At 42.9% G+C, this 13,130-nt stretch overlaps 1 protein-coding gene and 1 pseudogene across 2 annotated transcripts in view; one reads left to right on the forward strand and one right to left on the reverse strand.

Moving 5' to 3' along the window:
• Positions 1-9,392, forward strand: part of LOC309550683 (uncharacterized protein) — a 3,164,715-nt gene extending 3,155,323 nt beyond the window's left edge. Inside the window, exons 54-55 of the mRNA XM_082251018.1 lie at positions 3,410-3,545; positions 7,088-9,392. Of these exons, the coding sequence (XP_082107144.1) occupies positions 3,410-3,545; positions 7,088-8,964 (2,013 nt within the window). The 3' untranslated portion in view covers positions 8,965-9,392. The remainder of the gene's footprint in view (positions 1-3,409; positions 3,546-7,087) is intronic.
• LOC309550793 overlaps positions 1-13,130 on the reverse strand; it is a 1,525,103-nt pseudogene that overhangs the window by 1,443,770 nt on the left and 68,203 nt on the right. The gene's annotated exons all lie outside the window — the stretch shown is intronic.

Genomic DNA, 13,130 nt, shown 5'->3' on the forward strand with positions numbered 1-13,130 from the left:
CACACATGCTCAACATAATAGTAAAAAAATATATATACATTTATTGTGACCACATAATAATCGTGTTGAATATTAAAATTGTATCATGCCACAGATTATTTTATAGATCCAAAAACAATATGCCCCAAATGAGGTAGGTATACATAACATGAAACCTGTTGCAAGCCAGTCTCAGACTAAAATCTGGTATGTGGTGCATAACACATTGAGTTTGTGATGATCTTTGAGATAGTCCAGGCCGAACAGAGGTTTCAAGTATCCTATGCCAAAGGATCGCTAGACGTTTCGCATATAGCTTCCTCAGGAAATCCAATTGATATCCAATCCCAAAGGGGGAAAGGAAAAGTACATGGAGCACCCAACCAATACGGTGATGTAGGAGAGGTCCCACAGTTCCAAATACAGCCAAAATGAATGGGAGTCTGGTCTTCAGAATGGGAATCAATGCATCCCGAGCTCTCCAGTCGAAGGGGTACTTTATAAAGAGAGGATTGGCACCAAGGGAAGCAGTGGCTCCATACCCTATAAGAGAGGAGCCATGATATGGGAAAAACCCCAATTTTTAAGGAACGACACATTATTTGTTGGACAGATTCTTATCTTTCATTTGCGGCAGTTCTTGAAATGTATATGGCCCCGAGATCCCTATTGTTTTTGGCTGTAGAGTGTGGGGTACACGTCGTCCTTTGGAACTGATATATGTGGGAACCTTTCCTACATGACCATATTGGTTGGGTACCCCTTGTACTTTTCCTTTCTCCCTTTGGGATTGGGTACCAATAGGATCTCCTGAGGAAGTTATATGGGAAACGCGTAGCGATCCATTGGCGTAGGATACTTGAAACCTCTGTTCGGCCCGGACTATCTCAAAGATCATCGTAAATTCAATGTGTTATCCACCACCGCATACCAGATTTTAGTCTGAGATGGGCTTGCAACAGGTTCCATGTTATGTATACCTACCTCACTTGGGGGGATCTTGTTTTTGTATCTATAAAACAATCTGTCACATGATACAGTTTTAATATTCAACACAATTATTATGTTGTCACAATAAATTTATACATATTTTTTTACTATTATGTTGAGTATGTGTGTTTCCTGGTGGGATTATTGATAGCAACCTTAAAAGTCCTATTCTTTTCCTATCCTGTTTTTTTTTTATTCAGTATGAGCTGGATGTGATGCCAAATATCTTTGAGTCATGTCTCAAATCTGCTATATAGTTCAATCTCGGTGTTTGCTGAAGATATGGGGTAATCACTTCACAATAGGATATTGAAACACTACAAGAAGACCTCAATAAATTGTAGGAGTGGGAAAATACATGCCAAATGAGGTTTAATGTAGGGAACTGTAAATGGGAGTTAAAAATAAGAATGCAAGTTACATGCTAAGGGGAGAACCTCAGGGGTAATCAAGGATGGAAAAAGATCTGAAGGTCCTAGTTAATGACAAACTCGGCAAAAGCATTCGATGCCAAACTACAGTAAGCAAGGCCATCAAAACATTAGCATGCTTTTAAAAAGGTATTTACTCAAGAGATAAAACTGCGATTGTACCACTTTATAAAACTCTGGTTCAGTCACATCTTGAATATGTCGTCCAGTTCTGGTCACCAGACCTCAGGAAAGATGTACTAGAATTGGAAAGAGTCCAGAGAAGGGCAACAAAGTTAATAAGAGGGCTGGAGAACCTCAGTTATGAAGAAAGACTACAGGTATTAAACCTATTCTCCCTGAAGAAGAAACGCTGAAAAGGGGATATGATAGTGATACCCAAATATCTTAATAGCGATTCCAGCATTGTGAGGAAACTATTCAGTCTAAGGTCACTCATGAAGACACGTGGCCACTCAATGAGGTTGGACGAGAAAAGGTTCAACCTTAAACGGCGTTAGGGGTTTTTCACTGTTAGAGCGGTAAGGATGTGGAACTGCATTCCACAATTGGTGGTTGCAGCGGGAAATGTAGCTAATTTAAAAATGAAAACACAAAAGAAAGGAGGCGCCTAGTGCATTACCCTTGGACACCTTCTAATATTTTATTGAATGCCAAAAACATACTCCCAAACATGAAGAGTAAAATCGCATAAAACAAGTCCACCTCAAATGAAAAGGATGTGTCCCTGTGTTAGGACCACTGATGCATTTCGGGAGGCATGCTCCCTTCCTCAGAGCTAGTCCATCATCCTCAAGGCTCAAATTTATACAAAAAATGCCAGTATGAATCCCTCCCTCCTGACCCATGTGCACTGGGCGGGGCCATAGGGCACGTGTGTGGACCAACAGTATAAACACGGGATCTATAGTAATCACCAGCAATCTATAAATTGCCGTAAAATCATCATAAATAGGTGCTGGCTGTAGCCCCGCATACCATTGGGATCCGCATCTCTACAGCTTCTCTTACCATAACAGGCATACTGACCCCTGGCCATCTCACTACATCCCTCATTGCCTTAGTAATTTAATTTAGTAATTTAAAAATAACCTTTAGATGGACATTTTATTGAACACTATATTCAGGGATATGAAAAATGTTAGGGGCATCATACTTAAACACACCCACACAGGTTGAACTGGTTGGACTGATGATGTCTTTATTCAACCTTAACAACTATGAAACTGCAGCTACTTCTTTCCACTAGCATTGCAGACCAGGGCTACAAACTCCCACCACCAAAAAACTTTGGTCCCCGAAGAACATCAGGGCCCGGGAAAAGTAGCAAATATGTAGCCACTTTTCACTGCTAGCATTGCTGAATGGAGCTACAGTTGTTCATTCAGTAAATAAAAGGTTAAACAAATGTTTAGAATAAGCGATTTCTTTGAACTAAACTAAGAATTCCTACTCCTAGAGAGAGATTGCTGCATTGTGTTACCAGTGTCTGTATTCTCCGTTTTAAGGTATTGTTATTCTGTATGAAACTGCAAGCAGATTAGAGTCAGTGTGTATAAGCTACAGTATATGGCAGACAGGAATCAGTGTGTATAGTTCCCTAGCAAAACAGTCATCTTACAAACTGAAGGTGGTGGCAAGCTACTCTAAATCATGTTTTCTGGTGTGTGTGATCAGTGAGAAAAGTGATTATGCCAAGATTATAGGTCATAGTATAGCTTAAGGACTTACAGTAGTGTAAGGGATTTAATAAGTGGCTCCAAAACTCTTACACTAGATTGTATGCAATATTTGTATCTTCCTGTGTGTGACCAGGCTTTGGGTGAAGTTTCCCTTCAGTGGCTGCCAGTGGTATTGCAGGCTGTGATAATTAATAACTTTGTTTTACCTGCTCAGAGTAAGCTCTCTCCTCATTCCTATTTCACCAAACAAGGTCCTCACCTCAGTCAGTGAGTCTCCATGGATGTGTGTCCTTGACAGTGTTATTTTCTGCCATTCTGTTGGTTTAGGGTGACGATCTGATGAACATGAAAGTTGAGGGTGAAGTAGAAGAGACGTATGTGAGGGATGATCAGCAATATACAGAGGAGGATGGAATGACGAGGACATTTAAAGAGGAGGACACTCCTACAGAGATCACCACAGGTGAGCCATAATATATTCTTCTGTTATCTCTGCTCTGTTACTGCACACTGATTGGTCCAGAGTATGACAGGAGATGAGTGACGTAATAGGCTGATAATAGTCACCTTCTTGTACTGATTTCCATCCTGCACATTAGATCTTCTTTTCTCTCAGATTCTCAGATAAACCGCCTTTTCTGTGCTTCAAACACAATTCATTTATTCAGACACAATTTATTTATTCAGACACGATTTATGTATAGTGATGAGTAGGGATGGGCTGAACACCCCCCTGTTTGGTTCGCAGCAGAACGGGAAATGTTCTAACTTGAACGGCGAACCCCATTTAAGTCTATGGGAGCCAAACAGGAGAAATCAAAAGTGCCCATTTAGAAGGCTTACATGCAAGTAATTGGCAATAAAAGTGGTATGGGGGTCTGGGTACTCCCCTGGGGGACATGTATCAATAAAAAAAAAAAATTCAAAATTATCGTTTTTTTTTTAGGAGCAGTGATTTTAATTATGCTTAAAGTTCAACAACAAAAATGAAAAATTCCTTTAAATATAGTGCCTGTGGGATCCACTTTGTCTGCCTGTAAAGTGGCCCACCTGTAGCATGCATAAAACATGCTACAACAAAAATGACATTTCTAAAGTAAAAAAAAAACGAGTCAAATCCTATTTAAAATGACTCGCGGATACAACTGCCGCCACTCTTTTTTTTTTTTAAATGGCGTGGAGTCCCCCCCCAAGACCCATACCAGACCCTTATCTGGGCATGCAGCCTGGCAGGTCAGGAAAGGGAGGGGCCCACCTGAACCATACCAGGCCACATGCCCTCAACATAGGGGGTGCTTTGGGGCAGGGGGGCTCTGCCCCCCAACCCCAAAGCACCTTGTCCCCATGTCAATGGGGACAAGAGCCTCTTCCCGATAACCCTGGGCTGTGGTTGTGGGGGTTTGCAGGCAGGGGGCTTGTCGCAATCTGAAAGCCCCCTTTCAACAAGGTGGCCCCCAGGTCCCAGCCCCCCACCATGTGAATGGGTATCGGGTACATTGTACCCTTACCCATTCACCAAAAAAAAAGTGTCAAAAAGTAATAAAAACAAGAGACAGTTTTTTGACAAGTCCTTCATTAAAAAATAAAAAAAATAGTGACCCTCGATGTAAATCCTTCGTCAATCACGCCGCCCGCCAGACCCGAAAAAAATTATAATACAAAACGCTCCCGTCCCCTGGGAGGCCTCCCACCATATGCCACCACTGTGTTTTGTTCTATATAGGCAAGAGGTGAAGCCACCTGGCTACGTCAGCCAGTGTTACCGTCCCCTTCTGACGTCACGGACTGGTTCATGCTGGGCATGTGACGTCACAAGGGGGAGTGACGTAGCCAGGTGGCCCTGCCCCTTGCCTATTTAAGAAATGTCAAATCGCAGAGCGGGCATATGCCTGCATATCCCAGGAGGGGAGAGCGTTTTTTTTTTTTTTTCTGGGTCCAGTGGACGACGTGCTTGACGATAGATTTACATCGAGGGACAATATTATTATTATTTTTTTTTTAATCAAGGATTTGTCAAAAACTGTCTCTTGTGTTTATTACTTTTTGACACTTTTGGTGAATGGGTAGGGGTACTATGTACCCGATACTCATTCACATGGGGGGAGCCGGGATCTGGGGACCCCCTTGTTAATGGGGGCTTCCAGATTAGATAAGCCCCCCCTACCCGCAGACCCCCCACAACCACAGTCTAGGTTGTCAATCCCGTGTCAGTCCCGTGTTAAGGGAATGTGGCCTGGTATGGTTCATACCTCTGTTCCTGACCTGCCAGGCTACATGCCTGGATAAGAGCCTGGTATAGATATTTAGGGGGACACCACACAGTTTTTTAATTTTGGTGTGGGGTTTCCCTCCAAATCCACGCCAGACCCTAAGGGGGTCCACGCCATTTTTTTTTTTGTTTTTTTATTCAGCTGTCAGCGAGGAAATCCATTGAGAGCTGATTATTCATCAGTTGGTAAGGATGCTGCGGCCGGCTTCCCAGCCCCGCTCCTTTACAACCAGCATACACTGCTTCCTGATTGGGCAAAGCTTTGCCTAATCAGAGCGCAGAATGCACTGTGCAGCGCTCAGTGCAAATTTGGGTGTTCGGCGAACGGCCGAACAAGCAAATGTTCAGCCCAAACTCATGCAAAAGGGGTGCCCTAAAAATACATACAAGACCCTTATCTGAACATGCAGCCTTGCAGGAAAGGAAACAAGGGATGAGAGTGTGCCCCTCCCTTCCCCCTACTAAACAATACCAGACCACATGCCCTCAGCATGGGGGTACTTTGAGTGCTCGCCCTGGCACCAAACCTCGTTCCCCCAAGTTGATGAGGGCAAGGTCGTCTTCCTCACAAACATGGGCTGTGTGTTGTTGGGTCTGTGAGCAAAGGCTTATCAAAACCTGAAAGCACCCTTTAAAAAATATGGGGACCCTCAGTTCCTGCTCCACCCTACATAAGCATCTGATATAGATGTTAATTGGGGGATCACAAAAAAAAAAGGATGCCTTGCAGGAAGCTTCTCCCCTCCCATCCCTGAACAGGCCACATGCCCTCAACATGGGGGGAGGGTACTTTGTGTGAGGGACCACCCTGGCACAAAACCTCATCCCCATGTTGATGAGGACAAGGTCCTCTTCCCCCCCATAAACCAGGCCTGCTGGTTGTGGGGGTCTGTGGGCAAAGGCTTATCAGAACCTGGTAGCCCTCTTTAAAAAATATGGGGTCCCCCAGTTCCTGCCCCCCAGTGTGAATCACGAAGGGGGTACATAGTAACCCTACTGTTGTGTTCCAAATGCAGCCTTATGTATTGACATACCTCCCTAGACCTAGTCTGCCTGGACAGTATGGTCACCTGCTGACTTGGCACCATCCAAAGGCAGCTTAAATCTTCAATAAGACACAGAAGTTGAATCCAATGCAACATAGGCTATCTGCAGTGATGTTGCAGTCTTTTGAAGGGCAAGAAAACAATCAGTTTCCTAAGCTGTATCTGTGAGCAGAACTAACACACACTGAGGGAACGTGGAAAAAACAGGGAGGGTCTAGCTAGAACTGAACTAACTCGCACCAACTGTCTTATTGAGATAAAAAGTAGGGAGGAACATAGAAAGCTGAAACAGTTATATTTTCAACAGAAAATACTTCTCCAAACACCCTCCGGTACTGCTTATCACCAACAGCCTAAACCTATGGCCACTTGTTCTATGGCAATCGCTTTACAAGTCTGAACTTCCTCATTATTAGAGATCACATATTCCAGTGCCTAGGCTTGTGGTTGTGTGAAAAGCATGCACCTCCCAGTCCCCATTGGTTCCCGCTCTTCTGACAAGACTGTGTAAATGTAGAAGTGATCTGGGAGGAGGAACAAAGGACATTTTACTGAAGAGGGGAAGTCGCAGCTGGTTGGGACATACAATGAGAACATCTGCTCATGAAAATCTGCCTGATCCAGATGGAATCCTGATTTAGGTGAACTCACCCTCTTGTATCTATTGATCATGTTTTTATATTTTTCCAGAACATGCCATTAAGAGACCCTCAAAGGATCATCTCACTTTATATCTAAGCTGTAAAATGGAAGATGAGGACATCACAAGAGAGTGTGAAGGAGAAAAGACAACGAGCTCAGCTATAGATGGTGGACTTTACAGTGTGGATAGACCATCAAATCCCTCTGATTCTGAGCAACCTCATTTTGTCAGGGATGGTAGTGAAAATAAGGGGGAGGAGAAATTTTCCTGTCCTAAATGTGGGGAAAGCTTTAGCTCTGGATCAAGTCTTATGGTACATCAGAGATCTCACACGGGTGGGAAGCCACATTCCTGTTCTGAATGCGGGAAATGTTTTTTAAAAAAATCAGAACTCGTCATACATTACAGATCTCATAAAGGCAAGAAGCCGTATTTCTGTACCAAGTGCAGGAAATGTTTTTCACAACTGTCCCATCTTTACATACATCAGAGGTCCCACATGAAGACAAAGCCCTGTTCTTGTCCTGAGTGCGGGAAATGTTTTTCAAAAAAATCAACCCTTGTGATACATCAAAGATCTCACACAGGGGAGAGGCCGTACTCCTGCGCTAAATGTGATAAAAGTTTTTCACGTAGGTCCAATCTTTACACACATCAGAGGATTCACACAGGGGAGAAGCCGTATTCCTGTCCAGAGTGTGGGAAATGTTTTTTACAGAAATCACACCTTGTTAGTCATAAAAGATCTCACACAGGAGAGAAACCATATTCCTGTTCTGAGTGTGGGAAATGTTTTTCACATGTGTCCCATCTTTACAGACATCAGCAGTCTCATACAGGGGAGAGACCGTTTCCCTGCCCTCAGTGTGGGAAATGTTTTTCACTGAAATCAGGCCTTATTCGTCATCAAACATCTCATACAGGAGAAAAACCATATTCCTGTTCTGAGTGCGGGAAATGTTATAGACGGAAATCAAACTTTGTTATGCATCAAAGATCTCACACAGTAGAGAGCCTGAAATCAAACTTTGTTGAACATCAAAGATCTCACATGGGGGAGATGCCATACTCCTGCCCTGAATGTGAGAAAAGTTTTACACATAAGTCCAAACTTTACACACATCAGAAGATTCACACAGGAGAGAAGCCATATTCCTGCCTTGAGTGTGGTAATTGTTTTTCACGGGCAGCCCATCTTTACAGACATCAGATGTCTCACACGGGGTTGAAGCCGTATTGCTGTCCTGAGTGTGGGAAATGTTTTTTAGAGAAGTCTCATCTTTACACACATCAGAGAATTCACACAGGAGAGAAGCCATATTCCTGCCCTGAGTGTGGGAAATGTTTCTCAAAGAAATCGGACCTTGTTAGACATCAAAGATCTCACACAGGTGAAAAGCCACATTCCTGTGTGGAGTGTGGGAAATGTTTTTCAAAGAAGTCAAACCTTGTTGTACATCAAAGATGTCACACAGGAGAAAAGCCGTATTTCTGTCCTGAGTGTGGGAAATGTTTCTCAGACAGATCAAGCTTTGTTAGACATCAAAGATCTCACACAGGTGAGAAGCCATATTCCTGTTCTTTGTGTGGTAAATGTTTCTCAAAGGAATCAGCCCTTGTTATACATCAAAGATCTCACACAGCTGAGAAGCCGCATTCCTGTCCTGAGTGTGGGAAAAGTTTTACAAAGAAATCAGTCCTTGTTATACATCAAAGATCTCACACAGGTGAGAAACCGTTTCCCTGTCCAGAGTGTGGGAAATGTTTCTCAACTAAATCAGCCCTTGTTAGACATAAAAGATCTCACACAGGTGAGAAGCCATATTCCTGCCCTGAGTGTGAAAAATGTTTCTCAAAGAAATCAGCCTTTGTTAAACATCAAAGATCTCACGGAGGCGGGAAGCTGAATTCCTTCCCTGAGTGAGGAAAATGTTTTCATCGGTGACCAATCTTCACACTCATCAAAGTGCAGTAATTGTTTTTTACAGAAATCAGAGCTTGCTTTGCATCAAAGATCTTACACAGGTAAGAAGCTGTATTTTAAAAATTGTCCATGAAATTATTGATGGTTTAAATCCTGCCTGGTGCCCTGGGACTTGTAGCTGCAGCGGGTTCAATCATTTAGTTATTTGGGTGTAGTGATTTCTCGTGATGATAAATCTTATGTAGACCTGAATCTAATCCCAGTGTTCTCTGAGGTTGGGTTACAGCTGAAGACATTGAGGAACTCTCTAATTGATCATATAAATTTGTTCAAAATGAAGGTCCTTCTAAAGTTTTTATACTTGTTTTGAAATTCACTCACCTTGATCCCCAAATCCTTCTTCAAAGATCTTACCCAATCCCTACTCTGGTTCCCCAAGTCCCACACTACAAACTCTCCACACTTACTAGACCAACCTCACAGGGTGGCTAAGACACAACAGATTTCTACAAATATTTTATTGTCACACAACTTGTTACTGTCCATCGGTGGCTAAAGCTGAACCTGAGCAATTCCTCTGTCATGCTAGAAGCAGCTATACTAAATTTCCTGGAAGCATTAAAGCTCCCTATTCCCTGACCCCCCCCCCCCCCTTATGAAGACCACTAGTAAAGCTTGGTCAATGGGATCTAAGTGGGAACAGCAGGCTCCTCCTGCCCTTTCCCCTTTTACCCATTGGGTAATAACCCCACCCTGACTTATTTTTACATGATTCCTGGCCCCCACAGCTGGATCAAGTTCAAAATAAAAACGGGGAATGTCCTTGCATTCATTAGATCTAAATGTAACTTACCACTGCACTGCCACTTTAGTCAATTTCCTCATCAGGACTTGTACCTAGCCTGCTGCCCCTTGGAAAATCTGCTACACATTGACCACCTCTTAAAACCAGCCTTGTCTCCTTATCAAACAACTAATCTTCAATACTTTGGATCTTTCTGTCCTTCAGAATAAGTGACTGAGGGATATACAAGATTTTGATAATGACGACTGGTCTAATGTCTAGGAAACCCCATTTAAACAACTAGTCTCTGCTAAGGAAAGGCTGATCCAATTCAAAGTCCTCCATAGGGCGTACAGCACTTTGTCTAGGCTTCCCAAGTTGAACTCAGCCTTGCTCTCAACATGCTGGCAATGTCCTCAATCTGAGGGTGATTTATTCCACATTTCATGGATGTGCCCCCTCATTTCACAGTTTTGGGCAGAGGTGGATGTCATCAACGCAATTGCTTCATCTGACCTTACCCTGGATCCAAAGCTTTGTCTGCTGGGCCTATTGGAACAAATGGCCCCCTCGGCTGCTAAGCGAACACTCTTGGGCCTATTATTCTATTAAGCCGGGAAATCAATTATGATGAACTGGAAAAAAGCTGCCCCTCCCCCTGTTATCTTTTGTAAAATTAAGGAACATAAGATATGGATGGGGGAAAAACATGAAGCAAGTTCATAACCCGTGAATTGTAACTTTCTGGCATGCTTCCGCCACAAGATAAATCTCAGTACAGTTTATTTCTGGTTTTATCCTCTTTCCTTATTTTCACAGCTAATAGCCAATCTGTGTATGTTGTTTTTGTCTTTTTTGTAGTTCTTTTCTTTGTATATATTTTATCCACTGCCCACATTCAGTATAAAAAATTAACAAATTAATAAGTGGCTTATTTGTGCTAAGCTTGGATTTATATCACTAGAGAGATTGTTGCATTGTAGTATCTGTGTGCTCAGTTCCTTGCTAATCTATATGCAATAGTACTGTGTGTTGGCAGATTGCATGCAGATTGTAAACTAGCCGATCTGCCAAAAGCAGTTCTGTGTGTGTATGGTTGCCTAGAAGAACAGTCAGCGGACAAACTGCTAGGCGGTGGCAAGCTACCATGAGTTGCGTGTTTGGTGTTGGGGTGTGTGTGGACAGTGGAAAGAGTGATTAACACAAGGGTTCTAGCTTGGGGGAAAGCTTGAGGAAGTGTATCTGACTGTGTGTGGTCAGGCAGCTAGATTGCAGTGGAATGTTATGAGAATACCTGTAAAGAGTGGAGACCAATGGCCAAAAACATCACGCTAAGCCCCGTTCTCATTCCTTAAAAAATCAAATTGTCTAAACTGTTAGACATGATCAGTTTCAGAGTTACAAGCCTAGAGAAGAGTTTCCTAGTTGGGGTCACAAGCCAAGGTCAATTCTAAGTAGCAATAGAGGTAGCTCGAGGTAACTTCAACAGAATAATGCATGGAGCACAATAATCTGGCAAACAGGAAGTGCAGAGGCATGTCTTAAATCAGGAAGTTCATTGAAGGAGTAAAGCGTTCAAGGCTCAAGACAAAACAGGGTTCAAGACAGGATCATCCAAGGAATTGTTCAAGGAAATGTCCAACATCTTAAGTGGCTCAACAAGAAGAGACATCGCCCAACACAGCAGAGGTCCCAGGTTCAAATCCAGTCCCTGACATAGGATGTCATATGTCTCCGGACATAGAGTCTCTTTCTAGTGATGGCCAGAGGTAGTGCAGAGTTGTGAAAAGAGTATCACAGCCAGTCTTACTTGCCCAAAGTAAGCTCCCCCTCATTACCTCCTATCTCAGTCAAGGTCCTCACCTCGGTTAGCCAGTCGCTGCAGGCTTGTGTCCTTGACAGTGAGGCTAGTAGGTCATCAGATAGGCTAGTAGGTCATCAGCGCCACCGTAGATGGTTTCACCATCCATCAAGGTACTGTGTGCGCCCATCTACATCTTCACATGGACATTCCACTAAAAGATGCTGCTGGGCCGGTCCGAATGCCTCACTGCAGGGTAAAACCATGTGTGAAACGTGCCTTATAGAAGCTCCCTTTTATCAGACGAGTTATGCAAGAGTCTAAACTTCCTGCAGTGGAGCCAGCACTATTGCAACCAGTTGGACAAGTAAGAGCTTTATCAGACAGCTCCTATTGAGAGGAGACTGAGACCCATGGGACGCTTTGACTACGTCCTCATGCAGCCTTATGTCAAGGCTGTAAGGCAGGTCCTTTAGTAATAAGAAACTGTGAAAGCTCCAGCTAAAAAGAGGTTTGATAATTATCTCAAGAGGGAGACAATCTCACTTCCGTTTGTGGATGAGATTAAAGATCTGGTGTGGGAAGAGTGTAGCAAAGTGGATTGGAAGCAATCCTTCCATAGTCATCAATGCAACTTCTATCCACTAAATGCTGAGGTGAAGCACCTTTATACTGCTTCGCTGGTCAACACTTCACTTATGTGTCATGTCAAACCTTTAAAGTGGTTCTAAAACCTAAATATTTTTACCTTAATGCATTCCCTGCATTAAGGTAAAAAAATGTTTAGGCATCAATGTCTCCCCCTCATATCTTTTTAACCACTTTACCACCGGAGGATTTTGCTGTCTTACGTCTGGGCCACTTTTTGCGATTCGGCACTGTGCGTCTTTAAGTGACAATTGCGCGGTCATGCAACGCTGTACCCAAATTAAATTTACGTCCTTTTTTTTCCCCCAAACAGAGCTTTCTTTTGGTGGTATTTAATCACCTGTGCGATTTTTACTTTTTGCGCTATAAACAAAAAAAGAGCGACAATTTTGAAAAAATAACAATATTTTTCACATTTTTTATATGAAATTCCCCCCCCAAAAATGTAAAAATCAAAATTTTTTATCATTTTAGGCCAATTTGTTTTCTGCTACATATTTTTGGTAAAAAAAATAGCAATAAGCGTATTTTGATTGGTTTGCGCAAAAGTTATTGTGTTTACTAACTAAGGGAAAGATTTCTGTCGTTTTTGGTGTATTTTTTTTTAACGAGTAATGGCGGCGATCTGCGTTTTTTGCGGGACTGCGACATTGCGGCGGACAGATCGGACCCTTGACTGACATTTTTGACACTTTTTGCGGTTACCAGTGACATTACTACAGTAATCTGTGCTATAAATATGCACTGTTACTGTAAAAATGACACTGGTAGGGAAGGGGTTAATTTTATTGGAGAGGGAGGGGTTAATGTATGCCTGGTGCTTACTGACGGGTGTGTGGGGGGGAGGTGACTGAGTGACACAGGGACAGATCGCATTTTCAGCTATGCTGAACCCTGCAATCTGTCACTGCCTGTCACTTAGGAGATCCGCCC

The sequence above is a fragment of the Pelophylax lessonae genome (genome assembly GCF_965119305.1).
Source record: "Pelophylax lessonae genome assembly, chromosome: 3".
Classification (NCBI taxonomy): domain Eukaryota; kingdom Metazoa; phylum Chordata; class Amphibia; order Anura; family Ranidae; genus Pelophylax; species Pelophylax lessonae.